Source organism: Sinohyriopsis cumingii, chromosome 1, assembly GCF_028554795.1.
Source record: "Sinohyriopsis cumingii isolate HCF-2022 chromosome 1, ASM2855479v2, whole genome shotgun sequence".
NCBI lineage: Eukaryota > Metazoa > Mollusca > Bivalvia > Unionida > Unionidae > Sinohyriopsis > Sinohyriopsis cumingii.
This window is the reverse complement of record NC_142961.1, coordinates 142,674,324-142,688,657: the sequence shown is the minus strand read 5'-3', so window position 1 is coordinate 142,688,657 and position 14,334 is coordinate 142,674,324. Positions and strand designations below refer to the sequence as shown.

General features: G+C 37.6%; 1 protein-coding gene and 1 pseudogene across 2 annotated transcripts in view; one reads left to right on the top strand and one right to left on the bottom strand.

Moving 5' to 3' along the window:
* Nucleotides 1-2,414: 2,414 nt before the first annotated feature.
* The window catches only part of LOC149808048 (uncharacterized), a 68,859-nt gene continuing 56,939 nt past the window's right edge, over nt 2,415-14,334 (top strand). Inside the window, exons 1-2 of the mRNA XM_089973028.1 lie at nt 2,415-2,645; nt 4,059-4,330. Coding sequence (XP_089829154.1) covers nt 2,460-2,645; nt 4,059-4,330 — 458 coding nt within the window. The 5' untranslated portion in view covers nt 2,415-2,459. The remainder of the gene's footprint in view (nt 2,646-4,058; nt 4,331-14,334) is intronic.
* Nucleotides 4,337-12,809, bottom strand: LOC149808049 (uncharacterized; annotated as a pseudogene). The gene is made up of 6 exons (XR_016419879.1): nt 12,731-12,809; nt 9,381-9,440; nt 8,215-8,294; nt 7,221-8,018; nt 6,643-6,749; nt 4,337-6,116 (listed from the first exon to the last, which is right to left on the bottom strand). The product of XR_016419879.1 is annotated as an uncharacterized LOC149808049 (transcript).

Here is a 14,334-nt window from a genome sequence, read left to right as displayed (position 1 = left end):
GAGACCTGGATTTTGATATACTAAACGCAAGCACGGGTAAAGTTCTTGATGAAAATGGTGATATGGTATGTCTTCAGAATTTGATAAAAACTCCAACTTGTTTTATGAAAAGTAGTAAACCATTTCTTTATTATGTATTTTTTTTATATATACTAATAAACCGAATAAAGTATTGATACTATTTGTTATGGCACTGTCCTAAGTGGTTGGCATCATACGTTAATCAGTGTAGTGGGACAAAGAGTATCAAATACGAATTCGAATGAAAAATATCGCTGTGTTAAGAATCGGAATGACGGGTTCTTAAGGAACACCGTAATCCATGTGTTCGATATGTGTTTGATGACATGTATGGTGTGGGCACATGACAGATCACTTGATGAGGTTCTCTAAGAACACCTTTCCATCAAAGAGAGAGAGAGAGAGAGAGAGAGAGAGAGAGAACAATGGTTAAAATATGATAATACTATCTTACTAATAGAGAAGGAGACAGTTTTATCAAATCAGGAAGATTTTAAAATTTCTAGTTAATTTTTGTCATTGTCACTGAGGTTATTGAAAATTAGACCAGTGGTCTTCATCCACAACGCATCCTAGTAGCACCATCCACTTCTGAAGAAAAGCTCTAGTTTTGAAAAAGAATAACTTACATTATATCTACGTACATTGGAATGAGGAAGACAAATTATTTTCATTATATATCACCCAAAATTGTAAATTTGTGTAATTGTCAGGTTTTATACAAATCATATTAATAGAACCATTTATTAGAACTTATTTCCAAAACAAATAAAACAGTTAGCCCCCGTGTATAAAAAAGAGGTCCCTTAAATATCTTGAATAATGAACTCGACAATCTCCATTTCTGAGCACTAAAAGCAGTATATCAAAGGAATCAACAGTACACACGAGGGACTCTTAATATAGGAAAACACGTCTACACAGGATGAAAACAGGATTAAATAATTACTATCCTGTCATGTAAATAGGCTTAAAAATATGACCGCCCTCGTGTTTAAACAGTCGTGACCTGTAAACAGGCTAAAAAAATATCACTGTCGTGACGTGTTGACAGTGACCTGTAAACAGGCTAAAAAAACATCACTATCGTTACGTGTTGACAGTGACTAGTAAACATGCTAAAAATATAAAAAGATGACTATCTATCATGGCCTGGACAAGTTTAACTAACATAAAACATCTATTCTTGGATGATCTACTATAGTCTGATAATACAAACCTGTTTGTTTGTACCCCCCTACCATTTTAAATAACAGAAACCTTTAATGTGATAAAAAGTGCAAGGAACTTTGTCAATTCATTCTTTGATTTATGGTTTCTAACCTGACTCTTGAGTAGAGTGGCCCTAACACCGTAATCTCATGCGCGTTTCATGCTTAACGTTAGTTTTCAGTGCAATAGACGGACATGCTCGGATCCATTTCCGGCTTCTGGACAAGTCCATTTTCAGCAAAGGGGTGTGTCACTAATACAGATGTACATACATAAGTCGTCTGCTTCCGATATTTACAATGTCTAATCAAGCAAAGGAAAATGACAACTACGCTTTTCATGTGGATTTAACAAGCGGTTTAATTTCTATGTTCATGTATGCAGAGGGATATAATTCCAAACTCTCAACGTTACGTAATTCACGCAATTATTCAGCATTTGCCGAACAGGATGGATTACGTCATTATGTCGTCTGATGGAAATAAACTAGCCTAAAGTGTACCGAATATGGCGCCGTGTTAGTATGGAAAGTCCATTAAGCATGAAATGGTGCAGGGGATGCCAGTATTAGTCCATTCTGGTCTAGTCAGGTTAGAAATTATAGATCAATGATTCAATTGACTTAGTTCTGAAACTTTTTATCACATCAAACTTCTCGTTTTTTAAATCGGTAGGGGGGTACAAACAAACGGGGATGTAAAGCCAGACTATAATAATAAAATTCTGCTTTGAGGTATGTAAATACGTTATACCCAGGTCCAAAACAGTAACAGTTATGACAAAAATTTAGTTCGGCCGTAAGAACGTCTGCTTTTTTTTCTTCAAAAAATAAAACTTACGAACGATATTAAAATGCACAAACGTACAAAGGATTTCACGAAGATCTTAACGTGTGCTTGGCAGGCCTATATACACGCTCTTTTTCATAACTGGCTGAAAATTTGTAGCTCTTCTGCGTTTGTTGCTTGTTTGTGTGTGGTTATATATATATATATATATATATATATATATATATATATATATATATATATATATATATATATATATATATATGTGTGTGTGTATTTTAAACCTAACTTTAACAATTTTAGTCATATCACCAAGATGTCTCTGGTGTGGCAGTTTATAGATCATTCTCAGAATGTATTCATGTATTCATGTGACCCTGGGTTAACGAATCCAAAACGAGGCTAAGCTAGGCACCAGCTTCATTTTACCTCGCAACCATGGTTGCTACAGTTGATACTGGCAAGAGAAAAAATTGTGACGCATATTGTTGTGTTCCACTGTGCAATGGCAATGCTAGAATTCACATAGATTTAAGCTTCCACCATATTCCATCAGTGAAGAAGATGGAGCTTCGTAGAAAATGGATTATTGCAATACGTCGTGATGAGGGGCCGAATTTTAAGGTAAGAAACTGGATGTTTGTTCGTGTGTATTTTCTTGCAACTGAATGATGTAATAAAGAGAAACCAAAACGCAAAATAGATTCTGTCGATGAAGCAAATGAGTGTATGTATGTGTTTTATTTATAATGGTAAGTTTCTAAAAATGGTACCCGATGTCCCATTCCACAAAACGTGGTCATCGAAAACTGGGCGTACCTCCACGCAGTGCATTTATTTCAGAGCTTATGAATTGATCTACGAGTAGTTATTACAGAAGAAGTGAACTTTATTATCTCTTTGAAAAAATAAATAGAAACAGTAGAATGAAAATGACCACGATAGAGAAGAGAGATAGCACTAGTACAATGAAAATAATGAGATGACATGTTGAATGAGAGAGTCAAATACGCATTTTACACTCATAAAAACTGCTCCTGGTGTAACTTATGATAATAATAATAATAATAATAATAATGACCTTATTTAAAGAGGGTAACACAATTAGCTAAAAACTAATCTACCTTGAGGCCCTCATACAAAGCAATTTATTTATTTAAGCTGCATCTCTGAAGCCACTGGATATGTTGGGTTTGGAAGAAGGAAATAGAGTGGGCATTTTCTAATCTCAACTGGAATACTATTCCAGAGCAGAGTCCCAGAGTACTGGAAACTTTTTTTAAATAACTCCTTATTTGGCTTGGGAATTTTGTACTGTTTGGTAGACATGGATCACAGGTGGAGAGTATTACCAGGTAGCCTATACTGGAATAGTGATTGTAAATATTCAGGAGCACTATTATGGGATATCCTGTACATTAATTTGGCTTTTCTCAAACAGATTCGGTCTTTAATAGGTGATATTTTTAACCTACCAGCTAAACTTTCCTTGCTTTCTTTCTGGATTGATAGTAGCCCAAATGCTCTTTTTTGAAGATGTGCCAGCTTTGCTATGTTTTTATCATTTGAATTACCCCATACTGTACTACAGTAGTCCAAACAGGGTTGTATGTAACTGTTATAAAATAGTTTTCTGTGCCTTTCAGGGAGAAAATGTCTTATCCTACTGAGAAGCCATAAACTTGTGACTTTTTAACTGATATGTTTGATATGTTCAGTCCATCATAAAATAAACCAAAGGGAAAATGCACACTTAAATCACAAGCCATTGAAATTCTATCATGGTAGTAAGGTAATGTCAGAAAATCCCTCAAAAAGAGAAGCAGTATATATACACACACACACACACACACACACACACACACATATATATATATATATATATATATATATGATTTGTTCCTCCCTTTTTTCTTGCATATTATGGCATTGTTATTTACTACAGTGATATAATTTCAATTGCCTGTGCTAAAATAATTGTTTTTTTTTAAATACAATTATTGCAATTGACTCATGGTTTATTGTTTCTTTTGTTAGATTGTCACAAATACAGTTGTCTGTTCTAGACACTTTAAGCAACATGACTATAGATGGACACCCAACAGACGTTGCTTAAAGCCTGATGCTGTTCCATCAATCTTTACTTGGACAACTGAAGGGCAAGCAAGGAAACCACCTGCAGAGAGACAATCACTTGCAGAGAAGGTGGATAACAACATTTTGGAAGAAGCTGAGATTCCATGCGATGACATTCACAATGAGTCGAATAAGCCAATGCCTGAAAACCCATCACCAATGACATCAGATGAGTAAGTATCAGCTGTTTTCAGAGTACATTTGTAGTTCTGTTTTGTGATGGACAACTCTACTATCTCTCCTATTTTAGCAAAGGTAAGATGTATATATTGCTTATTCAGATGGCAGTGTCATCATCAGCAGGGAAGGTTAAGGTTTACATTCCAGTTTTTATGTATCCAGACAAGTCGCTGTGGGATAGTTGCACGAGCTACATATCACATCAAAATTTCTCATTTTAACTCTGAAAAGACCTGATTTATGTCTTATTTTGCTTGCTGTTCATCTCTAGATGGCACTGATATGTAAATCAAACCATAGCTTTGTAACTTTTGTTTTACACATTTATTTCAAAGTGTGTACATGGGATGCATGTGGGTGGGTGTGTTTGTATGAGAGAGAGAGAGAGAGAGAGTGTGTGTGTGTGTGTGTGAGAGAGAGATCGAGATCATACAATCAGTGGAAAGCAGCCTCTGTTAAAACTCGTATAATTTTGAATTATAGTGAAGCTGGAGATCTCAAAGCTGTCAGGGCTTATAGATTTGTTAGAACCAGGGGACCAAATTATGGCAGATAAAGGTTTTGTTTTCACAAAGTTTTAGAAGGTACTGGTGTTTCCATTGCAATGCTACACTTTTCTGTGTAGTGATGGGCAGTTCATAGCTTCCCAGGTGGAGGACAATCAAAATATTGCGAGCCTGAGGATACATGTGGAAAGACACATTAATAGGGTGAAAGAATACAAGTTATTACAGTCTGTGGTGCCTTGACAATTTCTGGGTCAGTAAATCAGTTGTGGACAGCAGCAAATGTACTGACTTTGTTCAAACGACCACTAATTAAACAAAAGAAATAACATTTTGTGACATGGAAGTATCATGTAGAACTGAATGAAAACAAAGATACCGAGACATTATGTAAGTACCACATCACATATGGTTCATTTTTTTGACATTTCGCTATGGTACAAGTTTATTTTTAGACCACATTACACTGGCACCTTGTCATGCAAATACCTTTTAGATGTGTGTAGCTAGTTCATTTATTAACATTTCAGTACTGTACAAGTTTATTTTACACCTTTAGTAAAATTGTGGCATATTTCATTGACATCTTGATTTTTCATGTGAAAATGATACACAATACTAAAATGCATCTATGGTTAACTGTTCCAGCATATATACGTACATAGTAAGTAAAACCCACTAAGCTGAATTTAAAATGGACAATTTATGTAAGTAGATTTTAAAAGCAGTGTGACAAGGTCCACATTGGCAAATGACTTGCAGCCATTTTGCTTACAGCTAAATACATAGCTTGGGGTTGATGGAATGATTTTATAATGAAAAGGCATAGGAAATTCATTTTAATATAACTTACAAAACATTTATGTGCATATATACAAACAGGAGAACTTACTAATTGAGGTAGAATCTATAATAGATGAGACAAAGCTTGTCCTTGATGGCTTGCTGAAATTCTCTGTCAAACAGAATTGTCTCAACATGAAAGTCATTTTCCAAGCATACACAAAAATCACACCATGCCAGTCCCATAACTACCAGCTGCATTTGAACCTGGTAGTAGTAGTTGTGGTTTGTTTTCAATTTCAAGGCATCATTAGAGACCGCAAGGGATAGTAAAGTGTCTGCAACTGGACATTTGATCTCCAACAAGCCATAAGAGTGGGGGGGGGGCCTGTTGGGATTGTACTTTACGATTAGGAGTTGCAGCCAGCCAATAACAAAATGGGTTCACAATTATGCCACTTGGGTACAGATTGACACTGTCATCCATTCTCTAGAAGAAAAAAGAAAAACAACTTAAAAACAAACCAAAATCACACATCACACTAATTTATAAGGTGGTTTTGTTTCTTCTTCAAATAAAATGTTCTTAAACACTGGGGTGTCCTTTTATGCAATACAAATAATTTTCCTTATTTCTTAAGCAGGTTCTACACATTTTGTTGTTGAAATTTCTTTTAAGAAGGATAAAAATAGAATATGGTTTTTGTTTTGTTTCTGTAATAGCATGCTCATTTTGTATTCCAAAAAACAATCCTAATTTTGGAAAATACACTGCCCTGGAAAGTTTATTTGAAGAAATATGATATGGCTAAATTGTATCGTAGACAGCATTTATGCAAGATCTGAATTTCAATAACTTATTTCAAGTTTTAAATTTTAAAAATATCTGTGCATGTTGAATATATTTTTAATATTTTAAAACTGCACCTTGAATGCATACATATTGCTTTGGAGCCTTAGTGCAAAGTCTGTTAAGCAGTACTTAAATTTTAATTATGATTAAAGTGGCAGTTTACCTTGCTATATTCTTTTGCTGCTAACCCCTCTTTTTCCAAGCCATGCTTCATAACAGCAGTGCTCACATGACTGGTGCTTCTTTACCGTTTGGCTAACTTCTCACCATCTGCACATGAAACATTTGTATGAGAGAGAGAGAGAGAGAGAGAGAGAGAGAAATGTTTTGAACATAGGCAACTTTATCTTGCCTGCAGAATATGTTGCACAAGCCAAAACAGATCCATTATAATATTTATAATATCCTTCTACTGCATGTAGCTACAAGTACAGTCATGTGCCTACATCAGGCATCAACTTACGTTTGAAGTTCTACGAAGCTACACATCATGACCGCATGTGCAAAACATTGAAGTTATTATTTATTTGTTGAAAAGTAAGCCCATTGTAATGTATAATAATCTGAAGATTTCAAACTTGTGATGTTAACAAAATATGTGTTGAATGTTTTGGTTTACTACATTTTTGTATATGAACATTAATTTCAGTGGTCACCAGTTTTGTAACTGCATGTACTGGGATACTTTAATTATGATATGATCATAATTATAACAATTAAACAATAAAAAGTAAGCTTCACCTTTTCTGTGTTTTGCAATCTCTCCAGCATTTGATGCTGTTATCCTGTCCTTTCTAATACTGTACCATCTTGGGTCTCTGGACTGCAACCTAGTGTTTTTTCTCAAATTCTCAGCTCTCTGTCTCACTTACTATCAGTGTCAAACTGTACTGTTTGATTCTCAGTCAACACTGTCACAACATTACTTGTCATCACATTACTACTGGGTAATTCTATAAATGTGTCAATGTCCATTAGATTTAGTATATAGTCACTGCACATTCTTTGCTGGTAACTCAAAATGCTTCCCTTCACAAATTTTCCATAAGGTGTTAAAACCTGTTGAGAATCAGAAAACCTTTTGAGAATCAGAACCACTGAACACAGTGGGAAATAACATGTTAAAATCCTTAAGTTTTTCCGTGAGTTCTTCTGGAATAGGGTTGTACATTGTGGATTTAATACCCTTTTGTAGCTTGGTGGGGATTGCCCTTTCAATTTCTCTCCCCTAGGTTGATGCCAGGTCTGAGGTAATGATGTTTTAGCTGTGTCAGCTGGGATTAATCTCAGTTTCCTGCTTTTATAGCAAGCCAGCTGATACAGAAGAGCTGTCCGCAAGCACCACTCTGCCCAATTGTGCACAAGCGTTTTGATGTTGATACCTTTTCTGCAGAAATGACAGCCTATAATATACAAAAATATAAACACACTCAGTTTGTAATAGTAAAATATGTATACCCATACTGCTGATTTTTCCCATCTGAATAGGAGAATGGAAACATTAAAAATCACAACAGTTGAAACTTCTGTGAAATAACTCTAATTGCATATTGAAATATGCATACAAACATAACTTTATTATAAATAAATTGTATTTCTCTGTTACGGGCTTTTCATGATCACAGGCTGTAACATGCAGCACAAGCCCAAACTAATATTTGATGCTTGATGACTATTACAGAAATAAAGCTGATTAGATTCAGGAATGAAATTGAAATGAAAATGACATGTTTACCTCAACAGCATGTGGTGACTTGTTCATTTGTGATCTAAAACACCGTACCTTGACAAGGCATTCATTTCCATCTTTATAAACTGAAAATTAAAGAGAAAATTATTTTAATAAACAGATTAACAGAATATCCCATACATGAAATGACAAAATTTTGTATTGTTTTGACACGATTCTTCACTATTATGTATACTTTATCTAATGTCTGCATTTATGTACTGTGTGTTAAAATTCATCCATCTACCAGCACCACAAACATAATATTAATTATAATCAATAAAGAAGTTCACATAAATAAGGGACCAGTTTGTGTGTTTTGGGGGCAGGGTGCTTTGATTGTGTGTGTGTGTGTGTGTATATATATATATATATATATATATATATATATATATATATATATATATATATATATATATATGAATGAATGGCTTTCAAAAAGTTTTGAACAAATAATCCTGCTGTTATGTGGGTAAATTTGCATTAATCAAATCGTATATCCATATTGTCATTTAAAGGAAAAATCCCAGTACCTCCTACCCCCAGGCACAAAAAGCAGCAAGCACCAAAGTCCATAACAACAACCAGGTTGTGCACTTCTGATACAAATTAAAATGCAAGTATACCGACTTGTACCCAAAACTGTTTAAAGCACACCACAAAGTCTCTACAGGTGGGGGGGGGGGGGCGTGGTTGATTAAAAGGGCAGTTTGTGTCACTATGCATATTTTGTAAATGTTTTATTTTGACCACAGTATTGATTGATCATAGCTGTACTTTTAAACCATATCTAATCAGAAACAAAATTTATGCTTTAAATGGTTTCTTTTCTGTATCGTTAAATTGTATGTGATGTCAAGCACTGGGGCATCATACGGCAGACATGTAGTATGTCCCACCCAGTCCATCTGCGCTTGCCAGTGTTCCAATATAATAACCCTATCAACACCTTGGCGTATTGAAAAGATATATCTGTGCTATGGGTCTGTGAATTTCATTGGATGCGGCACATCTATGGGAATTTAACATGGGTGGGATACTCTAGGGTCAGTGGGAATTTAACATAGGGAATGTATAGCGACAATGGATTGGGACTGTCTAGGGTCAATAAGAATTGGAGAGGGATGACGTCATGATACTGGAGATTGGTAACAATGTAGCATGGGGCTGACCTCTATTGGGCGGAACTCTGGCAACAATGTTGCAAGTGGCTGACCTGAATACCCGGTACCCTAGGAAAAGACAAATACAGTAGAGACATAGACATATAAAACACATAGACATAGTTTGATGAACATCAATCTATCACACAAGCAACTATACAACCGACTGAAGAAAAAAAAATTAGAATAGAAAGCTATCTTTTCGAGGCATATGAGTGGTCTTTAAAAAGGGCCTTTGGGTTTCTTCTATTTATATGCAAACACCAAATATACTATCCACACACGGGAAGGAGAAGACCCCCCCCCCCATATATACTACCCACAAACGCGAAGGAGCAAAAAACAACCCCCAAATATGTTATCCACAGAGGAAAGAGGAAAACAAAAACCCAAAATATACTATCCACACAAACGTACGCGAACGCATACAAACCCTAAATATACTATCCACACAAACGTACGCGAACGCACACACACACAGACACAGAGGGAAGAAGAAAAAACAAATCCAAATCATACTGTCCACACAGAGGGGAGAGGGAAAAAAACATAAAAATACTATCCACACAAACGTACACGAACGCATACAAACCCCAAATATAGTATCCACACAAACGTACGCGAACGCATACAAACCCCAAAAATATTCCGCTCCGGTGGCCAAGTGGTTAGAGCGTTCGCCTCGGATGCGGGAGGTCTTGGGTTCGACCCCCGACCGAGTCATACCAAAGACTTACAAAAATGGTACTAACAGCTGCCTCGCTTGGCGCTCAGCATTAAGAGGTTAGGACTGGTTGGCCTGGTGTCAGGATAATGTGACTGGGTGGTACATCATGCTACATTTCTGCGGCATGATGCACCAGTGCTAGACATCACAATAAACTGCCACACTGCAGACATCATAGCGATATGACTGAAAACTTGTTAAAGGTACGTTAAAATCCAAATCACACACACACACACACACACACCAAATATACTATCCACACACGGGAAGAAGAAAATAAAACCAAACCCAAAATATACTATCCACACAACATACGCGAACGCATAGAAACAAAACACACACGTACACACAGAGGTAGGAAGAAAAAACAAATCCAAAATATACTATCCACACAGAGGGGAGAGGAAAAAAAGAAACCCCAAATATACTATCCACACAAACGTATGCGAACGCATACAAACACACACTGTACTATCCACACGAACGTTCGCGAACGCATACAAACCGTAAATATTTTATCCACATAAACTTACGCGAACGCATACAAACCCCAAAATCTACTATCCACACAAACGTATGCGTGCGCGCGCGCGCACACACACACACACACACGCCACAGAGGGAAAAAGAAGAAAGGAAAAAACAAAATATACTATCCATACAGAGGGAAGAGGGACTTCACGCCAAAAATCTACTATCCACACAAACGTACGCGAACGCATACAAACAAACATACACACACAAATAGAGGGAGGGTGAAAAACAAATGCAAAATATACTATCCACATAGAGGGGAGAGGAAGAAAAAAAAAACCTAAATAGACTATCCACACAAACGTACGCGAACGCATTTAAACCCCAAATATACTATCCACACAAACATACGCGAACGCATACAAACACACACTCTATTATCCACACGAACGTTCGCGTACGCATGCAAACCCTAAATATGCTATCCACATAAACGTACGCGAACGCATACAAACCCAAAAATCTACTATCCACACAAACGTACGCGAACGCATACACACACACCACAGAGGGAAAAATAAAAATAAAACCTAAAATATACTATCCACACAGAGGGAAGACCCCCCCAATCTACTATCCACACAAACGTACGCGAACGCATACACACACACACACACACACACACACACACACACACACACACAGAGGGAAAAAGAAAAAACAGACCCGAAATATACTATCCACACACAGGGAGAGGAAGAAAAAAAACCCAAATATACTATGCACACAAACGTACAAGAACGCATACAAACCCCAAATATACTATTGACACAAACGTACGCGAACGTATACAAACACACTCTACTATCCATACAAACGTACGCGAACGCATACAAACCCCAAAAACTACTATCCACACAAACGTACGCGAACGCGCGCGCGCGCACACACACACGCACACACACAGGGAAGAAGAAAAAACAAGCCCAAAATATACTATCTACACAGAGGGAAGAGGAAAAAAATATAATAGCCACACAAACGTACACGAACGCATACAAACCCCAAAAATATACTATCTACGCAAATGTACGCGGACACATACAAACACACTCTACTATCCGCACAAACGTACGCGAACGCATACAAATCCCAAATAAACTATCCATACAAACGTACGCAAACGCATACAAATACCCCCCACATATACACAAACACACACACACACACACACACACACACACACACATATATATATATATATATATATATATATATATATATATATATATATATATATATATATATATATATATATATATACACACACACAGGGAAGAAGGAAAAACAAACCCAGATTATACTATCCACATAGAGGGGAGAGGGAAAAAAACAACCAATGATACTATGCACACAAGCGTACACGAACGCATACAAACCCCAAATATACTATCCAAACAAACGTACGCGAACGCATACAAACACACTCTACTATCCACACAAACGTACGCGAACGCATAAACCCCCAAATATGCTATCCACACAAACATACGCGAATACATACAAGATCCCAAATATACTATCCACACAAACGTACACGACCAAACAGAAACCCCAAAATATATTATACACACAAACGTACGCGAACGCGCGCGCGCACACACACACACACACAAAGGGAAGAAGAAAAAACAAACCGAAAATATACTATCCTCACAAACGTACGCGAACGCATACAAACACAATATATACTATCCACACAAACGTACGTGAACGCATACAAACCCCAAATATACTATCCACACACGGGAATAGGACAAGAAAATCCAGATTATAGTATCCACACACGGGCAGAAGAAGAAAAAAAAAAAAAAAAAAAAAGAAAAAAAAAAAAAAACCCAAACAAACCCAAACAAACCCAAATAAACTATCCATACAAACGTACGCGAACTCATACAAACCCCAAACATACTATTTACAAAAACGTACGCGAACGCATACAAACCCCAAATATACTTTCCATACAAACTCACGCGAACGCTTACAAACACACACACACGCACGCAGACAGACACATACACACCCGAGGGAAGAAGAAAAAACAAACCCAAAATATACACTCCACACAGAACGAAGAGGACCCCCCCCCCATATCTACCAGAGAGCCAGAGATTGGTGTGCACTTCTTTTAGGGGATCTCTTTGGGCGCTCAGGAGCACAAAAACACTGATCCCCATCCTTTACCGCAGGTCGTTTTTATACTGGAATGCTTCGCCATTGATTGTCTTTACGTCATATCAACTTGATAACAGGCATCACACGTCGTGGATGGGTTCGCAACGGACTAAATCGGGACAGTTCTTGTTTGGACAAATTCAGTAATCCCTGTAACATGCCCAAACTCTCTTGGACTTTTATTTGGGGGCAGGTACTATGTGAGCAGTTGCCAATGCAGCTAAAGAGGAGGAGGGTGTCACCGCTGGAGGAGAATTTCTTGGAGACGCGGGTTTCATCAAATGAGGAAGAACCGGTGTCAAATTGGGCTAGGCTGGTATCACTAGCAACGGAGAAGTGGAAGAACCTGGGGCTACTGGAGACGCGGTCACCGTCTCTGTAGGTCATGTCCTCTTGTGGGAAGAAGCTGTTTTCTGTGGTCTTTTCTGGAGGCTTTTCTTTTCCTTGGGACTTTTCTTTTTCTGAGTATGTGACCTGGTCTTGACATCGTTGCTCTTTTTTTTCCTTCTGGGTCCGTTTGGCTATTTTCAGAGTGTCTTTTTTCTTGGGGAGGACATTGGGGGCATTAGGATCCCATTTTAAGAGGGATGGAATGATGACACTTCCTACAGAATCGCTACCGCCAGGTTTCAAAATGATTTGCTTTTTGGTTTGATTGTCGATGCGGGGATCGGACAGTTGCGTTAAGGCTACTTTATTTCTCTCAAAAAAGCGTTTGGTTTCATGAGGAATGTGAATGATGCCTTGCAGTAATTGACGTGCTGTCACCGCAGACCATCGTAAGACTTCTTTGAGACTGACTTCTAAGACACGAGCAGGTCATGTTGACGAGGTGTGAGTCAGAAGCCAGAGTGTCCTCGGTTTTATAGATTATTTTGTTAAGTCGACGACGGGGACGTGTACACAACAGGCACTCCGGCTTGGCACCAGTGGTGAAAGAAAAATGGGTACGAAATCGCAAATAATCGTGGGTAGTAGGTTTTAAATCAACGAGTATATAGGCGTGACTGTCCAACATGTTTTTGGTAACAAACGTGTCTTAGGGACAGTGTGTGTAATGTACTTACAGTCTCTACATTGGGTACAGTCACACAGGTGTCCTCCCGGAATGGTCTTTCGGGAATGTCCACGAGAGTCCTGTCCTGAAGGAAGTGGTTTTCCTCGGTGTCGAGCTCTTCTTCTGGCATTGTCACTAACACGGGTTTACAAGTTACTTTTTTTCACTGGGCATTTGAGGTTAGGATCACAACTCTTGGGCATAATTGGCCACTTCTTTTGGTCCAGGCCTCGAAACCCCTACTTTTCTAGTCACCTACATCTGTCCAGTGAAGGTGTAAGTCACAAGCTACATACGCATCGTCGTACACATCTTCAGTACCTAAACTTTGACGAATCTTTTTTCCCGTAGAGGTCGAGAAGTATCCAGACGAAAGCGCAAGGCTTTTAACAGAATGAGTCTCTCGTGGACATTTAAATGGACCACTTTTATACTTTATTTGGTGGTAAGTACTGTTCGTAAAGAGCCCA